The 22,935-nt window shown below is 47.3% G+C and overlaps 1 protein-coding gene across 1 annotated transcript in view; it reads left to right on the plus strand.

The window, feature by feature from the left end:
• LOC146201135 (uncharacterized) overlaps positions 1-8,236 on the plus strand; it is a 39,264-nt gene extending 31,028 nt beyond the window's left edge. Inside the window, exons 3-4 of the mRNA XM_084592495.1 lie at positions 3,342-3,807; positions 8,110-8,236. Coding sequence (XP_084448621.1) covers positions 3,342-3,807; positions 8,110-8,236 — 593 coding nt within the window. The remainder of the gene's footprint in view (positions 1-3,341; positions 3,808-8,109) is intronic.
• Positions 8,237-22,935: the final 14,699 nt, after the last annotated feature.

Genomic DNA, 22,935 nt, shown 5'->3' on the forward strand with positions numbered 1-22,935 from the left:
CTCCCAAAATTCTTCCGTTTTATTGTCTGTTCATTTATATTTTTTATTTCTGGACACGTCCATATCATATGTACCAGATCCGCCTTATCCTGACATAGTTTGCACCTGAGAATTGCTCCGGGCACCACAAAATAGCTTGGTTCGGAAAAGTCCTCGTTTGTAGTCGCCTCCAAATGCTTTCTTGGATCTTATTTAGTGTCCTATCTGCCGCTGGGTATTCTAACCTGTTTAGGCGATAGTGCTCTCTAATCTCGTTGTAGCTGACTAGCCTGTCCCTGCTAAGAGTGTACTGAGGATCAGAGCCTACTCGGAAGGTGAGACCGTGGGCAAGCGTATGAGTTCCCTCATTTCCCTGAAGCTGGGAGTGGGCTTGTGCCCATATTAGTCGGATTATTCTATCATCCTGACATGTTCTCAGTATCCTTTTTGCCTGTGGAGAGACCCTTCCCTTGAGAAAGTTGCATATTGCTGTTTTGCAATCACTTATAATTGTAGTAGCCATTGTCCCTGCTATTGCAAGTGCAATCGCCACCTCTTCAGCCGTGTGGGCTAAACTCATCCTAACAAGTGGGGTGTGGAAGGGGGAGCCGTGGCGAGTGTTGCGCTACGTGTAGAAACTGTCTACAGAAGCAGAATCATTAGCTCTCGCTACGTATATCATGGCATAGCTGAGCCGCAGTCAAATTTTTTAAAATAGTTTTTTAATGTTTTTATCTGCTTAGCTTCTCAACGCTCTACATCTGCGCTCTAAAATAAGAGAGAGAGAGAGAGAGAGAGAGAGAAAGACGCGCGCCGCAACAACAACCGTCGTCCACCACCGAAGCAATGGCGGGTGCAATGACGGCCTGCAACAGATAGAATTCGGTGGCAGGCTAGCCCCCGCCACAAACGGCGGTGACCTACCAGTCCCAGCCCCATCAGGGCGAGGATCAGCCACCCTTCACCACCTCCCTTCCCACCCCAAAAAAAGGGAAAGCAAAACTGATTGATTGATTGATTGATTTATAGGAAGGGAAAGGTGTGGTAACTGTCTCACTTGTTTTCTGTGGACACCTCAACCGCGCCGTAAGGGAGGGGAGGAAGGTGAGAGTGAAAGTGGAGAGAAAGAGGAGCTGTAGTGGACGGCTACGGAGTAATTTCGACCACCTGGGGATCTTTAACGTGCGCTGACATAGCACAGCACACGACGCCTCTTCGTTTCGCCTCCATCGAAACGCAGCCGCCGAGGTCGGGTTCGAACCCGGGTACTCCGGCACAGTAGTCGGGCGTCTTACCACTGCACCACCCCGGTGGGGCAAAAAAACAAAAGAAAACGAGCGAAAAAAAAAACTGATTGATTTATAGGAAGGGAGAGGCGCAGTAACTGCCTCACTTGTCTTTGTGGACACCTCAAACGCGCCGTAAGGGAAGGAAGGAAGGTGGGAAAGTGGAAAGAGAGAAAGGGGAGCCATAGTAGAGGGCTATGGAGTAATTTCGACCACCTGGGGATCTTGAGCGTGCGCTGACATCACACAGCACACGGACGCCACTTCGTTTCGCCTCCGTCGAAATGCAGCTGCCGTGGTCGGGTTCGAACCCGGGAACTCCGGCACAGCAGTCGGGCGTCTTACCACTGCACCACCCGGCGGGGCAAAGGACAAAATGAAGCAGTAAGAAAAATGGTATGCAATAAATTTCAAACAAATAATGGAAAAATGAAAGGAAGGGCGGTATAGATGCGGGACATTTGCGAACGCGGTTATGTGCTTGATATCTGACGTGCTACAAAGAATAGAGATTAACTGAAGAACATTGGGACGATAGGATTTCAGGGTCAGACAGTGTACTAGGAAACGTTGAGGTCGCTTAACGCATCTCAATGGGGCACTTCGATACAGGTGTGTCCTGAATCCCCACTGCGTGCCGATAAAATTTATTATCGACGACGGCACGCAAATCGCAGTGCTAAACAGTTAAGATACGGGATGTATTGCCACGGTGATACATAGTAGTCGCGTGAAGCATCCGTACCGCCGCGGGATAGAACTCAAGTTGCGCAGTTTGGGGTTCTATATCTGTAACTTAGATAGGCACACAAACAACGGCTTAACGTCGGAATGAAAGCGCTACCGTAAACACACTAAACTTCGTACTCGTGATGGAGGAAAAAACTAGACGGCTTACGAAAGGCTGCGCAAGTAAGTTTTCAAGGACATATAAAATAACATATAAAACTAATATAATAACATATAAAAATAGAACCTGTTCAGCCTTACAGTAGGTGCGGGCGAATGAAGAGTAGGTGTTGAGGGAAATCAAAATAGAAAATCCGCTCGGTGCCCAGAAAGGTAAAAGAGGCAAGTGGGCAAAAAAAAAAGAAGCCAAGCCCAACAAAAGCTAGTTAGGTCCAGTTGACCATGAACTCGGGAACATAGCCAAACAAATATTAACCAAGTAACCTGGCTCCACGTTCGACCTCCTTTTAACACCACCAGTTGCAAGGCTCGAATAGTTATTCATGCAGCGAATGTACGCAAAAATCAGAGACCAGAGGCTCGAAATGGACAAAATATTTAAGCTTTTAAATTTAAGAGTAGACGCCATATGGCCAAGTGTTTTATAATGCAGTGCTTTTTACTTGATATTGGGTTCGCGGTGCAAATACTTGATTTCATGGACGGTACTTTTATTTTTTTCTGGAGTCGGTGGGAGAGAATACATTTAAGCAAAATTTATTAAACTGAAATATTAAACTTTAGTTCATATCCGGCAAACTTTTCTCTCTTTAGCAAAAAATAATATAAAATAGTTGCAATGAAGCTTAAAGAACAATTCATGAAAAATTCGGCACTCTAAAGATTCTGAAAGTGAGCATGCATTATATGGGAATGCTCGCTCGTGCAGTGGATCCCAAGGGAATGCCAGCGTACCTGGGGTGGCGGAAATTGGGTGGGCGGGTGATATTAGGAAGGTTGCGAGAATATGGTGCTCTCGTGCTGCCACAGGACAGGGTCAACTGGAAGCGATATGGTAGAGGCCCACTTCCTACACTGGGCGCAGTCAGACTAGCGGTCAAAGTGCGGTTACTGCTTTTCTCCTAAAGTTACTTTTGCCACTTCCTGCGATTTGCTGCGCAGTAGACCGTGCTATTCCGAAAGCAACATTTTATGTGCAGGCGAATTCAAGACTGCTACTGGTTCGCCTTTGAAGCCACCTCGCTTAATTATGGCAAGCGCTTGCTCGAAGCCATGCCAGCCAAGTGTTCTTTCCGTCGTCTGTGTTTTCCCTGTCAAGTCAACCTACTGTCCTTTCCAAATCGCCCTGGTGTCAATAAAAGACTCGTTTCTGCCCTGTTTCCGCAGTAACCCGCCTGCTGGACTCCAAGTCGGCAGCGGAAACTTCGGCGGTGCAGACATCGCCAGTGGAAAGGTCGCCAGCGGAGACGTCGCTGGAGCCGACGGCTCGCTTTGGCCTCCTTCCCGCGCCCTTGCGCTTGATGCACACGATGCTGGCGCCCGTGGCGGCGCCGCTCATCTTCCTTGGCGCCGCCTACTACCTGTTCAGCTACCTGCCGTCGGCACTGCCCGCGCTGCTCACGCTGGTGGGGCTCAAGGCCCGGTTGGTGCCCTACCTGGCATCGCTGGGTCTTCGCGAGAACCTGGACCTGGAGCGCGTCGGCCGGCAACTCGAGACGGCCGAGATCCTCGAGCGGGGCCTGGACGTGATGGACGTGCGCGACGATGACTGCCGCCGCAGGGCAGCCTGCGAAGTGGGCCAGTGGCTGGCCAAGTCACACCCCACGGTCGCCAGGGTCGTCGACCTCTTCAGGTATCGTCGAAGAACACCTTTGCAAACGATGGGAACGTTGTCAGATTCGCTGTCAGAGTAGCTCGACACACTCGGTGAGGCCACGGGGTAGAGTGGAAAGCGAATGGCGTAAAGCTACAGGCCCAGTAGAGGCAATAAGTACGCAATGCTATAGCAACGGCCCGGTGAGCTAAATTGTGAGCAGCTGATGACCCACGCAGACTGTTATGTTGAGATTTGCAGGTAAATTGACGGACCAATCTCCTTACGTCTCCACTCTGACGCAAGAAAGGGCGTTAGTTGATGTGTGGCTCGCACGCTGCACATGCATAATCTAAGACATTCCAGGCATTCAAATATCGCCACGCGCTACAGATATATGTTGATCTGGCTTTATGTCTTTTTGTGCATTATCGATCTTTGTTAGAGACCGGGTTGATGGGAGAGATGGGCTTTTACCTTGCAGTTGGTGCAGTGTTAGGGGTGGTGGTGACGACATTTCTCCCTCTGCTCAGCCTAGCGTGGCCGTTAAAGTCTTCCCTGAAAATCAGAAACGCGCCCTTGGGCCCACGCGGCAAACTGCTGGCAGCTCCGTGGCGATTCCTTGGGACGATCAGCTGTGCCTAATTTCGGGCATCTCACGGGGCACCGTTTTAACGTGATGGCGTTAAGGGTAAATGTGACGTCGGCATTGCGAGCGAGAAATGACGAGTACGCCTCTGGACGCATAGGAAGGTAGGAGCTGTCAACTCTCTTTTCATATGGGATACCAGAATTAGCCTGCTAGGACCATTCACGCAAGTCCCGAAGGCCTCGCAGGCACGTACATGGCTAAAGGGCGCTGGTATAACCTACGTCATACACTATACTACGCGTGTTCCCCATAATTTTTGACATGAATTACTTCGCGGAAAAGAAATCGCAGTTCTCATTAACGGAGGTTCATGCTGGCCTTTCGCGAAACAAGTTCTATGCAGGTAGGTCTGGGCGGTGTAGTGATGGTGCTGAGAAACATGCTGGAGCAATTTAGCGCCTTTTAACATTCCCGGGTAGTGCCAGCACTCAACCGAACTAATCGTTATTCACAAATGGCTCAACATTTAACAAGAAAAAAAAACAGCACTAGCATTGTTCAGGAATTTAAGGAATACGACACTTTTTTCTGGAAGCGTTCCGAATTTGCTGGGATCTTCAGGAATATGAAGCGTATTCTGCGAGCGCACTGTTTCTCTGGAGCTGCGTGGGCCAGAAAGAAAAAAATTACAAAATGGCTTGGACGCAATGTAAGGCGCAGTAGCTGTCGGCCTTCTCGGCAGAGACGTCAACACTAGCGTTAGGGAAGCAAGAACGGTGGGAGTGAGAACTCCGCATGCCGACCACCTGCCGACTCTAGAACTGCCCGCGTAGGAGCTTCTTATGGTGTGCATACTTTCAGGTTTTATAACTGCAGTAATGAGATCGCGTGATAACTGAGACATCCTATGCCAGCGACGTTTGAGTTAAAAAGCAGTATGTAATGGCAACGATCTTTGAGAGGGTGCTCCTGATGGGAACTTCAACGTCTAACGGTTAAGGTGAACGCAAGTGTCAGCAATGGCCGGAACGCATAAGTCGACCCTAAGCATTTGCATCGCGTGCATGACTGATAATAACTTTCATGTAGCACCGACCATCAGCAAATCTCAACAACAAAAGCCTGGAAATTGAAAGCAGTCTTGTAAGCATTTGAAAACCTTTTTTCAATGACAGGGCACTGATGTTATGTGGTGAAGCATTGCAGTCAGCATTCACATCTGACGCGGAGAGGCAAGTGGCTATATGCTGCGATATCATTAGGCAAGTTCCCACTGACGCGATACTCGCACTGAAATCTTCGCCATGCGTGGCCCTTTGACAGCACCAGCTTCATTCAACCAGCTTCATCCGGCGCCACTGAAGTTTTCACCGCCTGAAGGGGTCAAATATTTTGAATGAATAGCACTCTCCATAGCTGCCATATACCATGACATTGGTTCAAGGCGCGTAATCCGCCGCGACCTGCAGAAAAACCGTTGGTGGACATGTTGACGCATAAGCCTTTTCGCATGCAATAGTTACCCCAAAACACCAACGGCTGTAATGAAGCAATGGCTATACCGAATAGCTATACGCGTATAGTGGAAACTGCGCCGTTGCTGAAACGCTGTAGGACGTAATTTTTGGCGTAGACGGCAACTAGACAATGGCGATGCCTGCAGGCGCACTAAGCACCGTCGACGATGCTTATTGCTGCCGAAATACGCCGCAAGTTTTGGCATATAGGATTAGCGTATGCAGGCAGAGACAGCGCGAACAGTCGAGGACAAGCTCAAAAGAAAAAGAAAACACGCTAGACAGTGACAATAACATAAAATTTGCTGATCACCAACATAAAGACACATTGCGTGACCTCTGTGTGTCGAGGAGAAACTCAACCGGGACAATAAAAAAAAAAAAAAAAAAACGAAAACATGATAGCGAGCGAGAACAAAAACAAAGATGGCCGAAGACATTACGTGAATCACGCGCCGCGTTCTCACTATGCTCTTTTCGACCGATCGTAACGGTGGGATTACGGAAGGCCGCATCGAATAAGCTCCGTCTAAGGTCGTCGCGGAAGAGCGCATTTCTAAGAGAGGCACACTCGTTTCGCTCCGGCAGCATTGTTTTGCTGCTGCTACGCGGATGCGAGAGCGCCGCGGTTCCGCGTTTTAAGGCTCTGCGAGTACTCAGGCAAATTTGCATTTTCTACGAAGAAAGCACGACCGGAAGCCAGTGGGGTCTTCCCTGAGCGGAGGCAGCCGGACGTGACAAATCTACCTGTGTCAACGCTAGGCGGAACTCTGGCAGGCGCCACAGACTGAAAAATGTACTGCTGTGCGCGGAGCCATGCGAGACAGATGGAATAGCACGCTAGACATAGTACGTTTCAGAATTATGCGTAAGATGTCATTACACATGAATCACGGCGTCAAATTCGCCTAGGCCCAATAAATAATGGATTCAGTAACCGATGGATGATTGTGAGGTCCCGAGTCAGTATGAGATCGTAGAAACCGCAGAGTCTCATAGTTCACATGTTAATAACCCCGCTCCTGGAGCAGTCAGAGTTGCCTTAACTAAAACCTCAAAGCGCTGCTTGAGCGGTAGCTTTTGAAAACTACATGTAAACCCCAGCAGAAAGTGAAATTACAGATAATTTTTGAACGCTAACAGATTTCTCGCATGATCTATGCTCGGTAAGTCATACGTATAGTGACGTTATTGCAAAACAGAGTGGGAAACATTTAGTGTCTCCTTTCTTACAGAACCACCAGCTATTACATATTCTTATACTTATTTTCTTGTTTTAACGGAATTTTTTCTCGAATGCATTTGTGGTTTCGAAGGAGTAGCAGGTTAGCATCATCTTACCACCTCCCCACCTTCATGAACATACTTTCTTTTTAACTTTTTGGGCTTCTCATCTCCACAGTAGAGACTTTAAGGATGTGTAACTTTGAGTTGCAGAAAGTGTGCAGAGTGGGTCAAGGAACGAAGTCTTCTAAGAGTAACAGGTCTAAGGTTTACGGTATCAGAGGTTGGCAAAACGTTGTGTGGCCTAATGAGAATGAGAAGCTTGGGCAGAATATGTGGATGCAGTTGGCGCAGGGCCCGTTGAAGGGGTTTCGGAGGGGCCTTTGCCATGCATGGAGTGTAGTCTGGCTGATGATGGTGGCGGTGGTGGGTGGATGATGATCGTCGTCAATTAGCATTTGAACTGTCAAACCAATGAATCGAAACCACGAATTAACCGCCGCTTTGACATGGGTGCATACATTCTGTAGGTCGAGGTTTGCTTGGATTGTCAATATGAAATTTTTTTTCTTCGCGTTATTCTTGCGTACCACACTCGCGGCTCGGTAGCTTTGGTTCAGTGTGGTTATGGCTGCTCTATTTGGTTATGTGGTTTAACGTCCCAAAGCGACTCAGCCTATGAGAGACCCCGCAGTGGAGGGCTCCCGAAATTTCGACCACCTCTGATATCGCACAACACACGAGCGCTTTTCTTTTAGCCTCCATCGAAAACAGCGGCCGTCGCGGCCGGGATTCGATCCCGGCCCAGTGCTTGACCGATAAGCCAAAGGTCAGATAATCAAATATAGGCTGCGATTGAAAGTAAGTCAAAACATTCAGACTTTCGGTCGGCCGGGTGACACGCCTGATACTTTTTCCCACTCTTGAAGTATTTTTGCGTACTGCATTGGGGGGTTATCCCCAATTTGCGGACATCGGTAACCACCTGCTGTGTTCTATGCCGTGCAGCGGACACGTACTTCGGGGCACCAAGTACTCGGACAATCTGCTGCAGGGTGCACGGAACAGCGACTGCGAAACGCTCTTCCCCAAGTGCCAATCATCGCCATTCCGCCGCTTCGGAGCCTTCATCTGAAGGTGCCACCGCAGCCGCCTCCCTTCCTCTGTACATAGTCCAACTATTTATGAACACTACCAATAAAGGCCTACACCAGTATAGTCCCGGTTTTTTGATCACCGTTCCTCCGGGAAGGCGACCGGGACTCGAACCTTTCGAGTTTAACGCCGCGGTTCCTGATCGGTCCCCGAGGTGACGACATGAAAGACATGCTGACAAATCTGATGTTTTGCTGCCAAGTTTTTTTTATGGACGCCACATGCCATGATGATGAGCAATAAGACTGCCAGAGCTCTTTGCCTGCCAGCATTCTGTTGGCGCCCTAGAAAAGTGACGCCAGGCGCCATGTTTCACCAACGGGCGAGTTGGTGAAACATATTGAATAAGCGCAAGAGACAAACACCAAAGCAGAGAACCACAGGATTACCCATAAGGTATGCTTTCTATTCATATAGAAATCAATACTTTTTATGGGTCACCTAAACAGAAATTAAACGAAACATTTTTTTCTTTTTGCAGCTGCACTATTCACTAGGTTGACTATGATTTATTTCATTTATTCGTTATGCGAAAGCATTACTTCGCTATGTTCCAGTTTTCTGTCCGCAGGCCGCGTCCGCAAAATGAGTGGTGTGGTGTCAATCGACAAAGAGTGACGAAATGTGGCTGCCGAAAAAATAATTACGTCAATAAGTTAGTTAGGTAATTAATTACAGGCAAAAATTGTAAAAGTTGTCCGCAGCAGTTGTGAGTGATTGAGAAGTGGTAGAGGTGGTAGAGAAGACAGAGAGGTGTTAGGCAAGGAGACGTGATCTCCCCAGTATTCAGTGACTTGAAATAGGAGCAGTTAGGGATAAGAGTAGATGGAGTAATCTGTGATTTGCTGATGACATTGACTTGCTGAGTAACTCAGGGAATGAATTGCAAAGAATGGTTGATGACCTACACCGGAAAAGTAAAAAAAGTAGGCTTGAAAATCAATATGCAGAAGATTAAGGTAATGGTCAATAGCCTAGGGAAGGAACAACAGTTTACTTTAGGTGGCGCAGCACTGGAAGTAGTAGGCGGATATTTCTATTTAGGACAGGTAGTAACCGCAGATCCTGACCATGAAAGGGAAATAACAAGGAGAATAAGACTGGGATGGAGAGCATTTGGCAAGCACTCCCAGATTATGACTAGCAGCTTACCGGTATCGCTCAAGAGGAAAGTATACAACAGTTAAATCTTACCTCTACTCACCTATGGGGCTGAAACGTGGAGGCTAACCAAGTTGAGGACAGCAAAGAGAGCTATGGAACGAAAAATGGTAAGGATAAAATTAAGAGATAGGAAGCGTGCAGAGTGGGTCAGAGAAATAACTAATAACTCTGGAAATTAAGATGAAATGGGCATGGGCAGGACACGTAGTGTGAAGAGAGGATAACCGATGGTCGCTTAGGGTAACAAACTGGATTCTAAGGGAAGGAAAGCGTAGCAGGGGGCGGCAGAAAGTTAGGTGGGCGGATGAGGTTAAGAAGTTCACAGGGGTCATGTGGATGCAGCTCGCACAGAACCGAGTTAATTGACGAAATATTGGTGAGGCCTTCGCCCGGCAGTGGGTATAGTCAGGCTGAGGATGATGACGATGAGATGGTAATGAGCGGTGTCAATCGATAGAAGGTGACTTAGTGTTGTGGGTGAAAGAATAATTAGGTAATTAATTAGAGGCAAGAAATGAAAAAGTAAAGGCGAAAATGGTCTCATTAGCCAGTGGCTTGGCGCCACATTTGAATGTATTCGATACCAAAACAGGTAATTAAACCAGACAATTAAGGTGACGTCAAGGATATGACGTCAAGCAAACGGAAGTAGAGGCGAAAAAGGGCATAGGAATGTATTTGCGCGCCATTTGAAAGTACCAAAGACTAACTGAATAACAAGAAGTGAATTAAGCAACTAGAAGCAACCAGAAGCAACCAACAGCAGCATCGGTGCTTTCGCATTACTGCAATGCAGATTCTGCAGTACTCTTTAAACTTTCATTAATTAATTAATCTATTTCAAGGGTATTACAGTCGTAGGTAGATCTCTCGAAGGCGCCTACATTGGTTGTGGGAGGTGGTTCCACTTGTTTCAGGGGCTAGGATTGAGCGAAATTCGAAGAGCATCGGTGCGACATCTTTGACACGAAGCCGAAAGAACCTGCGGCAGAGAAGAACAGGATTATCTATTGAAGGATGCCGTAATGAAGAACTCTGGAGCTGTTGAACGTCGAAGGCACTAACGACGCACAAAACACGGCGTAGCCGAGCGACCCGGGTGCGAGCTCAGCTGGGGTGCAAACGCTTCGGCGGAGGCGAAGTATAAACCGGCCGTATTCGGCGCGTTTTCAGAGCAACGGCAGCCTCCAGAGCCATTCACTACAGTAGCCTTTATACTTGAATCGTTTGGAGCAAACTCCATCAATGAAACCGATAAAAGAAAATGTGCACTGCAAGCAAATTGAAAAATAATGGTAAATACGCAGCAGCCTCAATACGTATAAGACTTGCTGCAGGACAATGCTTATGCTTAATCACGGCCAGTCTCAAGGAAGTGCGCGCTTCTCTTCTCTTACGGCCTCTCCAATCGGGTCTGTCTCCACCGCCCGCCGCACCTCGGTGGTATCGCCACCGCCCCACTGCTGCTCCTCCGCTACAGCCGTTCACGCGCAAGGGTTGAAACCAGCAGGTCCTGACATTTCGCCCCTTATGGTTTATACAAAGGCCATAATCAGCATCGAACATTTATCGTGTACGAGGAATAAAATACAGCCAACAATCCGCTCACGCGCACGCGCCTTCGTCACTGCGGCCGTGCACGGTCCAATGAAGCTTCGGGTACACTTCAACATTTTTTCCCCTAAAGTTTGTACAAAAATAAACTTACCAGGCTATGCAATGTGCCTTTGAATGTTGTAAGCAGGTGTAGCTCGACTTGACGGTAGTGCATGGTGAGCTGTTGGGTGGAGATTCTGTCAACCGCTACCGTTTTCGTTTAGATCAAAAGAGGCACCGGTGAAAATTCATGGCGCGTCTCAGATTCAGAGTAAAGAACAAAAATTTCCTCCTATAGTTAAAATTTTACTTGTCTAGTGGAGTGGGCTATTTTAGCTTCGTTCAAAACAAATGATGAAAGACAGAAGATGTATATGTCATCTCGCGACTACTTTTAATCAAGGAAATGTGCATAAACAGTTAAGCCCGAGAACATTTGTGTGTAGTAGGTGTACGGCAGCTTTTTCAAAAAAAAAAAAAAAAAAAAGAAAGCTTGTCTAATAGGGCAACAAGCTCTGGTTTCGGATAATGCAGTCCACTAGAATATTGTCCTCGTAAAAGAGTGTACATGAGGCTGCTTCTTTCACTAGTTTCAAGAAGAATACCGCAAGCGTCACACCCGAAGTTGATTAACTTAACAATATATCCATCGACGTAAACTAAACCGGAATAGGTGACAGTGGGAAATGGGATGGCAGGAGATGCGATCACTTCCTTCAGTTTCTCCGTTACTGATTGCGGCACAGCAGAAATTATTATTATTATATTTTTTGGCATCGACGCAAGGTGCATTGATTTTGCTCTCAGAGGAAACGTCCGTCATGACAATGTAGTGAAGTGCCGCTAGCTGTTACGGCCCTCGCATCTAGCATGTCGTTCCCTTCCGCACATTAGCCTTACTTTCCCGAAGAGAGCCTCAGTGGGATCGCTATAGGGCTTGAAATGTGTCTTCAGTGAGAGTGTCCTTCTTTAACGCTTTAGAAGTTTGTTGCATACTTTCGATATAGCAGGGGAACTCACTTGTAAGTCACTGCAATCACCTTTATCATTTATTGGCTTCTTTTTACCACTTCCAGCACAAGTGGTGTCATGAATATTTAACCGTTTTTGATTGTTTTTATAATAAGCTTAAAATCATGTAAAAATTTCAGCAAAACAGCGTTTATTTGCAAAATTAAAATAATGCTTATAAACCAACACATTGGCTAATATATGAATTGTAATAACATTTATAACTCAACTCTACAACGTTTACTTCGACTGTTATACTAATACTTTATATCATGCAAGCATTTTGCAACTTAATTTACATTTTTATGAAATTATTTTCATCTTCGGTGCTACATGGATTGTTTCGCATCTAGCGCTGAAAGGCTGTTTTGCTGTTGCAGACGAGATGCTGTTATGTTAGCCTTGAAGAAGCTTCGATGTGATCCCTGCTCATTCAGTTTTTTTTAATTCCTATTCTTGTATAGGTTTCGTAAAAATTGGTATTAAAATGGAGAAAAGTGGCTACAGTGCCGAAATGTATGTCACACGCTTGTCGAACGTTTGCTGAGCGACAGTGTTCTTTTATATAAAGACTCCGTTCACCTGTGTAGTACGCTGAAGACATGCCGCTGCAGCATCTACCTTCTGTGTTCTTTCTTTTCGGGGTTGCACTCACCACCGAATCCGCGAGCTACAGCGCGAAACCAGGCAAAAACCACCCGCCACCGCTGACGCAGACGCGGAGCGAACAGTGAGCAGGTCGCGCCCCTTGCGGCGGCGGAGAGCGTAACTCAGCGCGCACTCCCTAGAGACTGGCCGTGGCTTAATCTGGCGGCCCCTTCTACATACAGTGGTCACTAAACATCAAACGTATCTTTCATATACGTTTGATGTTTCACAACCGTGACTGGCTCCTTGTTCAAAGTGAAGATTGAAAAGCCTACGATTAAGAAAGTAAAATCTACCAAAATTAACTATATGCAGGAGTTATGTACAGTGACTGTTGTTATGATGGTACGAGCTGCGGCGGCGGCCGTCGCGGAAAGACGACAATGGATCGAGACTGCAGTGGTTTCAAACCTACCTTGTTGTATACTTGTTGCACACCAACACGTCGACAACAAGACAGGGGAGGGAAGACGACTACTTCCGGTCCATTAGCAAAGGCGAGCTATATTGATCATATGAATGGGGACAAAGGTCGAGACGGGAAGCAGGCGCCACTCACCCCTCCCAAGCCAGAGTGGTGGTGGGGGGGGGGGGGGGTAATTAGTCTGGCGATGAGCTCCCCAACACTGGCGCCGGTGAGACACAACTGCACCTGGCACCGGCCGGCCGAAGGGTATTTTGTATCCATTACGCGGCGGCAATTATCAGGGTCCAGCCGACACCTGGACGACCGGGACAAAGGATGGGAAACCACCCAATTCCGGTCCCTTCAAGTGTCGAACCTTGCTACGAAGAGCAGGCGTGCATTTTTTCCTTTCTTCTTTTAGTGAGCCACGGAGATAGCTTTCGGCTAAGTGGTCTAGCTGAATGCAGCCCAGCGACACCTGAACCGATGAGTCAGCCCAGATGCAACCACGCCCGGAGACTAGTGTTCCTGTATATGCTCCCTGCGGGAGCATATACAGGAACACTACCGGAGACAAGCGGCTGACGCCATCTACGGCCGTCTAGACGGGCACCTCCTCACCCTCAAGCAATAACCAGACAGAAGGACGTGTCAACGAATGCGAACAGGGCTTGTCCGTATGTGTGCGAATGCGGGAGAGAGAGGAAAAAGACATTCCATAATCAACGGGCCTTCCTCTCATTTGGGAAAGAGGGAAACAGCCCTATAAAAACTGAGGGCAAGTGTGTGTCCGAGAGAGTCAGAAAAATGTAGTCCGTCAAATGGGATCGGTAAAACGGAGACTGTTGCTCCAGTCAGTCTCCTACTAAAACGCTACCATGTAAATTTTGCACATAAAGGTTTTCCCATCACACTTCAAAGTCCGGATTCCAGTCTTTGCTCCTGCCCCGATGAACCAACCGCGCCTGGAACACGCAGCCTGGGTGACGACACTGTGTAATTCCTGCATGTGGTCCTGTAGCACAGAACTCCTATATAAATTAAAGAGCGGCACGCACTCATTTTCGTGATATGCAGATATGTTGAAGAGCCCATGAAGCGCTATTTACGAAAACTAGCTATTTTCGAAAACGTGCACCCATCAATAGTCACCGCAACGCAAAACTTTTTTAAGCTATCTTTATTTACACTGAAGATATAGATGATCGAGAATTGTGCTCTTTCTCTCCCCCCTCAACACAGACCACGCCAGCGTGCAAGAGAAAAAGGAAAAGTCGCGACGGCGCACCAGCACACCCTGTCCCGCCTGAGTAACATGGCCAGCCCATATGTGATGCCACGTCGGTGGTTTGAGCACGCTGCGCGCGGCGATGTGTCGCCCTATTCGGTCGCTAGCAGACCACTTTTTTTAATTACTTGTAAATTATACACTCTACGCAAAGCTTTAAACTTTGACTCATATACGCATCTTAAAATATTACCACAAGTAGCATTTCAGGGGTCCCTTGATGTCACTTTTCTTTAGTACTTGATTTTAAAACGTAGTCAATTGAAATTTTAACATCTGATTTCCGTAATTGGTTTTGCATTTCAATATTGTGCACAATAAAGCAGATAAATGTTCCTTGCTAGGCTGGAAGAACCAAGGGAAATTGCTTGTAATCACACATTGACGACACCTTGATGTTGTCCTGCTTCTTTATCAAGCAGTGCGAAACACCATATAGGACATTGTAAGTTAGGCGCGAAGCGCTAGTTTGCAGGACGTAAGTTCTTTAATTCCTCCAGCTGTTGTTGATAATGCAGGAAACACTTTTAATAAGGAAGTGGGAATTTAGCAGAGGTGCGACAAAGCGGTTTTGCATGGCATAATGCCGGTTGCCCTGAATATATAGTTCACGTGATCAAGCCATGTTTTGTAGGAAGTACATGTTCGCTGATTTAAAGTTTATGACCACTGCAATTTAAATCAGGAAACAATATCGCTGAGGTGAAATACAACTGTCTCCGCCTAATTTTATACCCTTGTTACAAGGGCGTTTTCAACGGCAGTTCAATTGGCGGTCAGTTCAACTGAACGGCAGTTTGCGATGTTACACGGCAGCGCCAACTGCAGTTCAGTTCAACTGAGGTCGGGGGTCGCAGTTGAATCGGTCAACTGACAAGATGGCGGTCAGCCGACGGGCTGTAATCGGCTGAGTCGGCGACATCGTTCTCTGTCATACGTTTTCAAATCACGCGAAAGGTTATTGTCCTAACTATAGTACAAGCCCTAATTAGGTCATCCTACCCTAATCTACAACAAACGCTAATTGAATGAGTGTCAGCATGCAAACACACGAAGCGGCATCAGAAAAACAGCTTCTCTAGCTTCTCTGCAGTGAAGCCAAATGATTCCCGTAATGAATTGTCTTGGCTTTGTATGCCACGGAAAGAGTAAAAATCGGAGCAGAGAAAACATGGCAAATTAAAGTATAAATGCATCAAAAACATTAAACAAATACATAAAATGTAAAAATAAACAATTCAAGAGATTATTTTACATCGTTAGTAGGTTTGGCGCGTTTTCACGTGACCAAAGTGGTAATTTTTTTAACCACGTTATCTATCCCACGGGAATTCAATAGCGCAATCACACAGTGGCAAGCTGCAGCATGGAAGCGACAGGGAACGGTGTGATAGCGGCCGCGGCGGCGTAGAGCCGCTTATTGATTTGTGGGAAAATTATCTTCCGAAGCTTAGGGGTGAAAGACACAACGCGCCAGTTTAGGCCGATATTGATTGATTGAATGTCCTTTATTGAATGGGAAGGCTCATGGCCATGAATGACAGTAAAGGGGAGTAGACAGAATCTTCATTGTTTAGGTCGTCACTAACAAGTATACAGGCCATAAAGGCAACTTTTGCAAAGGAAGAAATGACGCTCAAAAAGTAAAGCGCAACAAAGAATATAAGTTTTTAAAAAAGATTGGCTGATCTCAAAATAGCTGAAAGAAAAGAAAAAATGGAATTGCAGCAAATTCATGTGTTTATGATACTGATAGGTTGAGTAAGGCAGATTTGAACAATGAATTATCAGAGATTTCGACCACATTTCGGGGGAGGTGATTTCAACTTGCCGACGTGCTGGGGATGAATGAATTGTAAAATTGATTGGTTTGACACGCAGGAATACCAACCTTATAACGATGATCCATGCGAGCTGAAACGTAACAAGGTGCTGTTAATAATTTATTCTTAAGAGCGGGGTTGTCATGATAGATTTTATGGAACAAGCTAAGAGGGTAAATTTTCCTACGTTGTGATAGCAGAGGTAGCGATATATTAGCTTTCATAGTGGTGACGCTGGAGTTACGATGATAATTGGAAAGAATGGAACGTGCCCCCCGGTTCTGAACAGATTCAAGCTGATGGATGAGTATTTCTTGACTGGGGTCCCAGACAGATGCAGCATATTCTCGTTTAGTACGAACTAATGATTTGTAAAGAAGTAATTTGACAGGACTAGAAGAAAGATAAAAATTGCGACGTATGTAGCCCAGCATGCGATTAGCATTTTTGGTTATATGGTCTACATGCGTCCTCCAAGAAAGATTAGAAGAAAGGTACAAGCCAAGATACTAAAAAGAGGACACAGATTCCAGAATAATGTTATTAAGATGAAATGAGGGCAGTGTTGTAATACGACGAGAAACACGCATGTACTTGCATTTTTTAGTGTTTAGTTGCATGTTTCACGTGTTAGACCAGCCAAGAGCACGGTTAATATCGGACTGAAGAAGCGCTACATCAGAATAACTGTTAATTTCGCGGTATATGACGCAGTCATCTGCAAAACGGTTAATCGATGAGCATATGGTATCAGGTAAATCGTTGATGTAGATGAGAAAAAGCAAAGGTCCCAGCACAGAGCCTTGCGGAACGCCCGATTGAACTGGGGAAGAGAAGGAGCAAGTGTTATCTGCAGTGACAAATTGTAACGATCAGTAAGAAAAGAATGAAGCCACGCAATAACGTTAGTGTCAAGGTTAAGTTTACTAAATTTTAAAAACAGCAGTTGATACGAAACCTTGTCAAACGCTTTAGAGAAATCTAGGAATATACAATCGGAATATATTCTTTATAAATGTCAGTATAGGACAGTATGGAAAACTGGCATGTATAACCAAGCTGCCTCAGTGATAAAATATGTTACAGTCTCAGCACTCACATTTAAATTATTTTGTTTCTTCACTTCATTACGGGTTTCTGTCTCGGCTATGTCATACGTCCACTTGCTGTTGTGTGCGGATGTGTGGAAAGCTTTTTCTGTGCAGTTATATTTGCATTACCTATTCCTTAAATTTATCATTGGTTGACAAATGCCACAAATATGGGCCGTGCACCTGCCAAACAATATCAAAGTGAAAAGTTTACAAAAAAAAACTATGCAAAACAGATTACCTCTGCTCATCCACTGCTTGTTTGCAAGGGGCTTATGCAGGCATTTGCTGTAAGGTCCATCATGGCCATCATGCTCATCGCATATGTGGTTCAACAGGCTGCCCCACGTGCTGATGATCAGGTTACCATCACTGTGGCCCAGGGCAGTTACACAGTAAACATGACTTGTGACTGTCTGGATTCATGGTTCTATTGCTTGACAGCCCATCGACCTGCTCGCAGCTGTCAGCTTCTTCTTAAATACAGTGCCGAATAGTGTTATGACAATGTGTTTGCATTTATTATTAAAGCAAGCAACTGCACACATCTTTAGTAATGTGCCAGTGTCACTCGTTAATAATTAGAGGGATTATTAACGATGCGCCCTTAACTGTGCGCACACTACCAGACACCCAGTAAGTGGGGGTAGCTATTCCGGTCGCAAAGGAGATGCCCTCGACCTGCGTGGCAAGTTCAGCCGGAAATCAACTACCTTGTAGTGACAGAAGGGGGTGGTCGTTTGGTGCCCAGCTGTCGCCGGTTTAAGTCAGAGTAAGGGTTGGAGTCAGAAGGAACAAAGAAAACAAACTTTATACACAGCAAGAGATGATACAAACGAATACACAAGAACACATGAAATGCACAGACGAGAGGTTCACAAACTACAAACGCTAAGCATGCAACTACAGAGGGATTCAATAGCACAGAGGCTTTACAACACAGATCAAACACGAGAGAGTCACATAAACAAACACCAAATTGTTCACCGGGCACTGTTGCAGTCCGAAGCCTCGAGAGTCACGATATGGCCGCCGTGCAGGACGAGCGCCGCTCCCTCGCAGGTCCGTGGGCTTGCCAGCAGCGGGTGATCCCCGGGAGTCCAGTCGAAGCACTGGCGAACACGCCGCTACCACTGACTGACTGACTGACTGGCTGAACAAGTGGCGCGGTCTATAAATACGGCGCGCCGCGTCTGTCTGTTAGCACGTGTCAAAGCCAGCGCGCACACACACTTAGCTTCGCTGGTTATAGCACTCTCTCCTCTTCCCGTCGAGCCGCGCGTCGTCATTGGCCAGGTCCCATAGAAGATTCTCGATTTTTCTGGCGTATTCCAGACTGACGAGTCCGCGTCATCGCCGGGTGATGAGAAAGAGGGAGACGGCGACGCGTACAAGGCTACGCGCTCTCTCGCGCGGGGAAGGAGTTTTTTCTTGAGCTTTCCACGCGACGCCGCGCGGGCCTCGCCCCGTGCCGGATTGATGAAAATGTGCGCCGATTTCGTGACAGCCAGGCATCAGAGCAGTGTTGTATGTGGGATTTGCTGTTCTTGCAATATGTCCGGATAGCTAGGTGACGGTCTGTAGATAGATTAAATTAAAAACTCATTAGATTATAATACATATTTCAGCAATCGGATGCCGGTTTCGAGGTGAAAGATTGGAGGAAAATCAGTTTCTCTGCTATGGGGATACAGGTAGCAGTGCCGTAATCGTTAAACGAAGTTTGATTCAGAAGAATGATCTGACGGGTGAGAAATGCCCTGTGAGGCTAGTTGACGGCTCAATTCAGTTGCTACCTGAGGCAAAATTTGAAGTGCGGGCGCAATATTATTCCGGAAAATTTACAGCCCTTTGCATGAAACGCCCTATCTACAATTTGGTGTTGGGCAATATCAAGGGCGCAACATTTCCCGAGGATCCTGATCGAAGTTCCGCGCCTGTGCACTGCAGTGAACCTAAAAAGAAAACGAGAAGGCGAGGCAAGCAAGCAAAGCCGCCATGTGAAGCCGGAGGAAAAGCCCCGAGAAAATAATAAACAAAAGGAAGCACCTCAGGAGGAAAGTGAAAAGAAAAAGACGACAAAGGAAAGGAAGTCGGGAATGCCTAAGCCGTCGTTGATTCAGGTAGCCCAAGTGTTTTTCCTGCTTATGGGGGAATATTTCACCTTCAGCGGAAGGAATGCCGGTGCCTAGGAAAGGACACTATTACAGTGATTCTTTTTGTGGGTCTGTGCGCGTTGGCGCAGGTTTCCGTGTTTCCGTCGGCACTACTGGTTGTAGGAGCATTTATTGGCGCACATTGGTTGTGTGATTTACGAGGTGACTATCAGTCATGCCTTAAGAAATTTGCAGTAGCCCGATCTGGGAACATGGAAGCACCTCAAATGCGAGTGCCTAGAGCGAAGGCAGAATCCTTGGCGGACAGAAGCGTTTCACGGACTGATCGCAAGCTGGAATTACGCTCGGAAATTTAGGTTTGCGCGCTTCGCATTTGAAAAGCTGTGTGTTTCTGTGTTGTTGATTCCTATGTGTATCCGACAACAGTGTGTTGCTATGCTTGTGAACATCATGTAGTGATGTGTGAAAATATTTGTTCAGAGTCTGAGAAACTTGTGAAACTTCTGATGTGTGCGTTGTAATTTGTAGTTGCAATTTGTGAAATTTGTGCAATGTCTGTGTGTGACATGGACATTTGCCCAGTGTAGTTTGTGAGCGCATGCATGTGCGCGCGATGTTCGTGGTCGTTGTGAATATTGTAGGACAATATTCTTTAAGGGAGGGACAGTGTCACGAAATCGGCGCAAATTTTTATCAAGCCGGCGGGCGCGGCGCGAGGCCCCTGCGGCGCCGCATAAAACTTTCCACAAAGTTCGAGGAAAGCCGCCTTCACCGCGCGAAAGAGCGCGTAGCTTTGTACGCGTCGCCGTCAACCTCTTTCTCATCACCCGGCGATGACGGTGAGTCATCAGTCTGGAATAAGCCAGAGCTCTCCAGAATTTTCTACGGGTCCTAGCCAATGACGACGCGCGGCTCGACGGGAGGAAAAGGGAGCGCTCTAACCAGCGAAGCTAAGTGTGTGCGCGCGCTAGCCTTAGCGCGCCTTAACAGACAGACGCGGCGCGCCCTATTTATTGAGGCCGCGCCGCTTGTGTAGTCAGTGAGTTAGAGGTTGCGGCGTGTTCGCCAGTGCTACGACTGGACTCCCGGGGATCACCCGCTGCTGGCAAGCCCACGGACCTGCGAGGGAGCGGCGCTCGTCTTGCATGGCGGCCACATCGTGACTCTCGAGGCGTCGGACTGCAACAGTGCCCGGTGAACAATTTAGTGTTTGTTTATGTGACTCTCTCGTGTTTCATCTGTGTTTTAAAGCCTCTGTGTTATTGAATACCTCCGTAGTTGCATGTTTAGCGTTTTTATTCTGTGAACCTCTCGTCTGTGCATTTCAAGTGTTCTTGTGTATTCCTTTGTATCGTCTCTTGCTGTGTTTAAAGTTTGTTTTGTTTGTTACTTCTGACTCCAACCCTTACTCTGGCTTGAACCGGAGACAGCTGGGCACCAAACGACCACCCCCTTCTGTCACTACAAGGTAGTTGAATTCCGGCTGAGCTTGCCACGCAGGTCGAGGGCATCTCCTTTGCGACCGGAACAGCTACCCCCACTCACTCTAAGAGTGTCTGGGAGTGTGCGCACCGTTAAGGGCGCATCGTTAATAATACCTTCTAAATACTAATCGGTGACAACGGCATTCGTGACTCCAGAAGGGTTATATGAATTTAACGTGATGCCTTTCGGCCTATGCAACGCTCGCTATCTTTGAAAGATTTATGGACACTCTTTTTCGTGGACTGAAGTGGCAAACTTTGATGTGTTACCTAGATGACGTAGTGATTTTCGGGAGGACCTTCGCCGAGAATAGCATCCGTTTAGCTGTGGTCCTTAACCGCATAAGAAAGCGGGTCTCGTGCTGAATACTAAGAAGTGCCGCTTCGGTGAACGCCAGATTGTTGTGCTTGGGCATTTGGTTGACAAAGACGGTGTTAGGCCTGACCCACAAAAGATTGAAGCTGTCAGCTGCGTCAAAGAGCCCAAGTCTGTGAAAGAACGCAGGAGCTTTCTGAGACTTTGCTCTTACTTTTGACGCTTAATCCCTAAGTTTGCTGACGTAGCCTGCCCGCTCACATACCTCTTGCAGATATTCCTTTCAAATGGACCCCTGAATGTGATTCTGCGTTGCGCCAGCTCAAGTTTCTTCTTACCTCGCGGCCCATACCGCGTCATTTCAGCCCGACAGCTCCCACTGAACTCCACACTGACGCAAGTGGCATCGGCGTGGGTGCTGGGCTCATACAACGCCATGACGGAAACCAACACATTGTCGCTTACGCAAGTCGCACCCTTAGCAAGTCTGAACGCAAATATACCGTGACGGAGCAAGAGTGCCTTGCCGTCGTTTTTAGCGTACGGCGGTTTCGCTCGTACCTTAATGGACGTGCCTTTGCAGTCATCACCGATCATCGTTCGCTTTGCTGGCTGGTGATTCTACGCGACCCCTGCGGTTGGTAGGCCCGCTGGGCATTACGCCTTCAAGAGTTCAACTTTACAGTGTCGTACAAAAGTGGCTACCAACACGCTCACACTGACTCCTTACTGCGGCTGCCTTTTGCAACTAACCTCTGCGATGACTACTTTGACGACTATCTTGCCGCCGTTTCCGTACAATTTCCGGATCTTGCCACTTTCCAGCGAGAACAACGAAAATAACAAGACTTGTCATCATTTTTTTTAAAAAGCTCGTGATCCGGCATTTGCGAAACCTTTCTGCATTGGCGATGGTTTGCTGTATCGAAAAAATTACTCGTGTGGCGGTGTACGCTTTCTGCTAGTCGTTCCGGCTAGCCTCTACTCCTCTGTTCTACACGCTATGCACGATGACGTTACAGCTGGGCGCTTGGGGGTTTGCCAGGACTCTTAACCGCATTAAGGAATGTTTCTACAGGCCAAATATGCGTCGAACGACTCAGCGTTACGTGAACTCGTGCGTGCAGTGCCAGCGGTTCAAGCTCCCCACGACTTCTCCGCCGGACCACTTGCATCCGGTGACACCACCGGCGACACCATATGAGCAAGTGGGTGTTGCCCTCATAGGCCCGTTTCCCGCTCGTCCAAAGGCAATCGCTGGGTCATCGTGTGCGTTGATCATCTCACGCGTTACTGTGAAACTGCCGCCATCCCTTCCGCACCACCGCCGACGTCTCTTTTTCTTCACGCTGTCGTCCTCTGTCATGGGCCTCCTCGTGTCATTATCAGTGACCGATGTCGCCAGTTTACGGCAGATGTTGTGGAACAGCTTCCGCTCTATTGTACTTGCCAGCTGCGTCACTCTACGCCGTACCATCCCCGGACAAATGGCCTCGTTGAACGTACAAACCGGACACTGACGAACATGCTTGCGATGTATGTTGACTCGCAGCACAAGAACTGGGATGACGTGCTTCCATTCATTACTTACGCCTATAACACCTCGAAGCATGACCCTCGACGTTCTCTCGACACGATTTTGCCGTTCTCTCTCGACGCCGAGCTTTCTGTTTCGAGCCCCCTCTGCCGCGCTGAAGAGGCTAGTCGGGTCGCTCGCGATTACGCACTCTGGCCT

The sequence above is a fragment of the Amblyomma maculatum genome, chromosome 2 (assembly GCF_055883805.1).
Source record: "Amblyomma maculatum isolate TAMU_Amacu chromosome 2, ASM5588380v1, whole genome shotgun sequence".
In the NCBI taxonomy this organism is placed as follows: Eukaryota; Metazoa; Arthropoda; class Arachnida; order Ixodida; family Ixodidae; genus Amblyomma; species Amblyomma maculatum.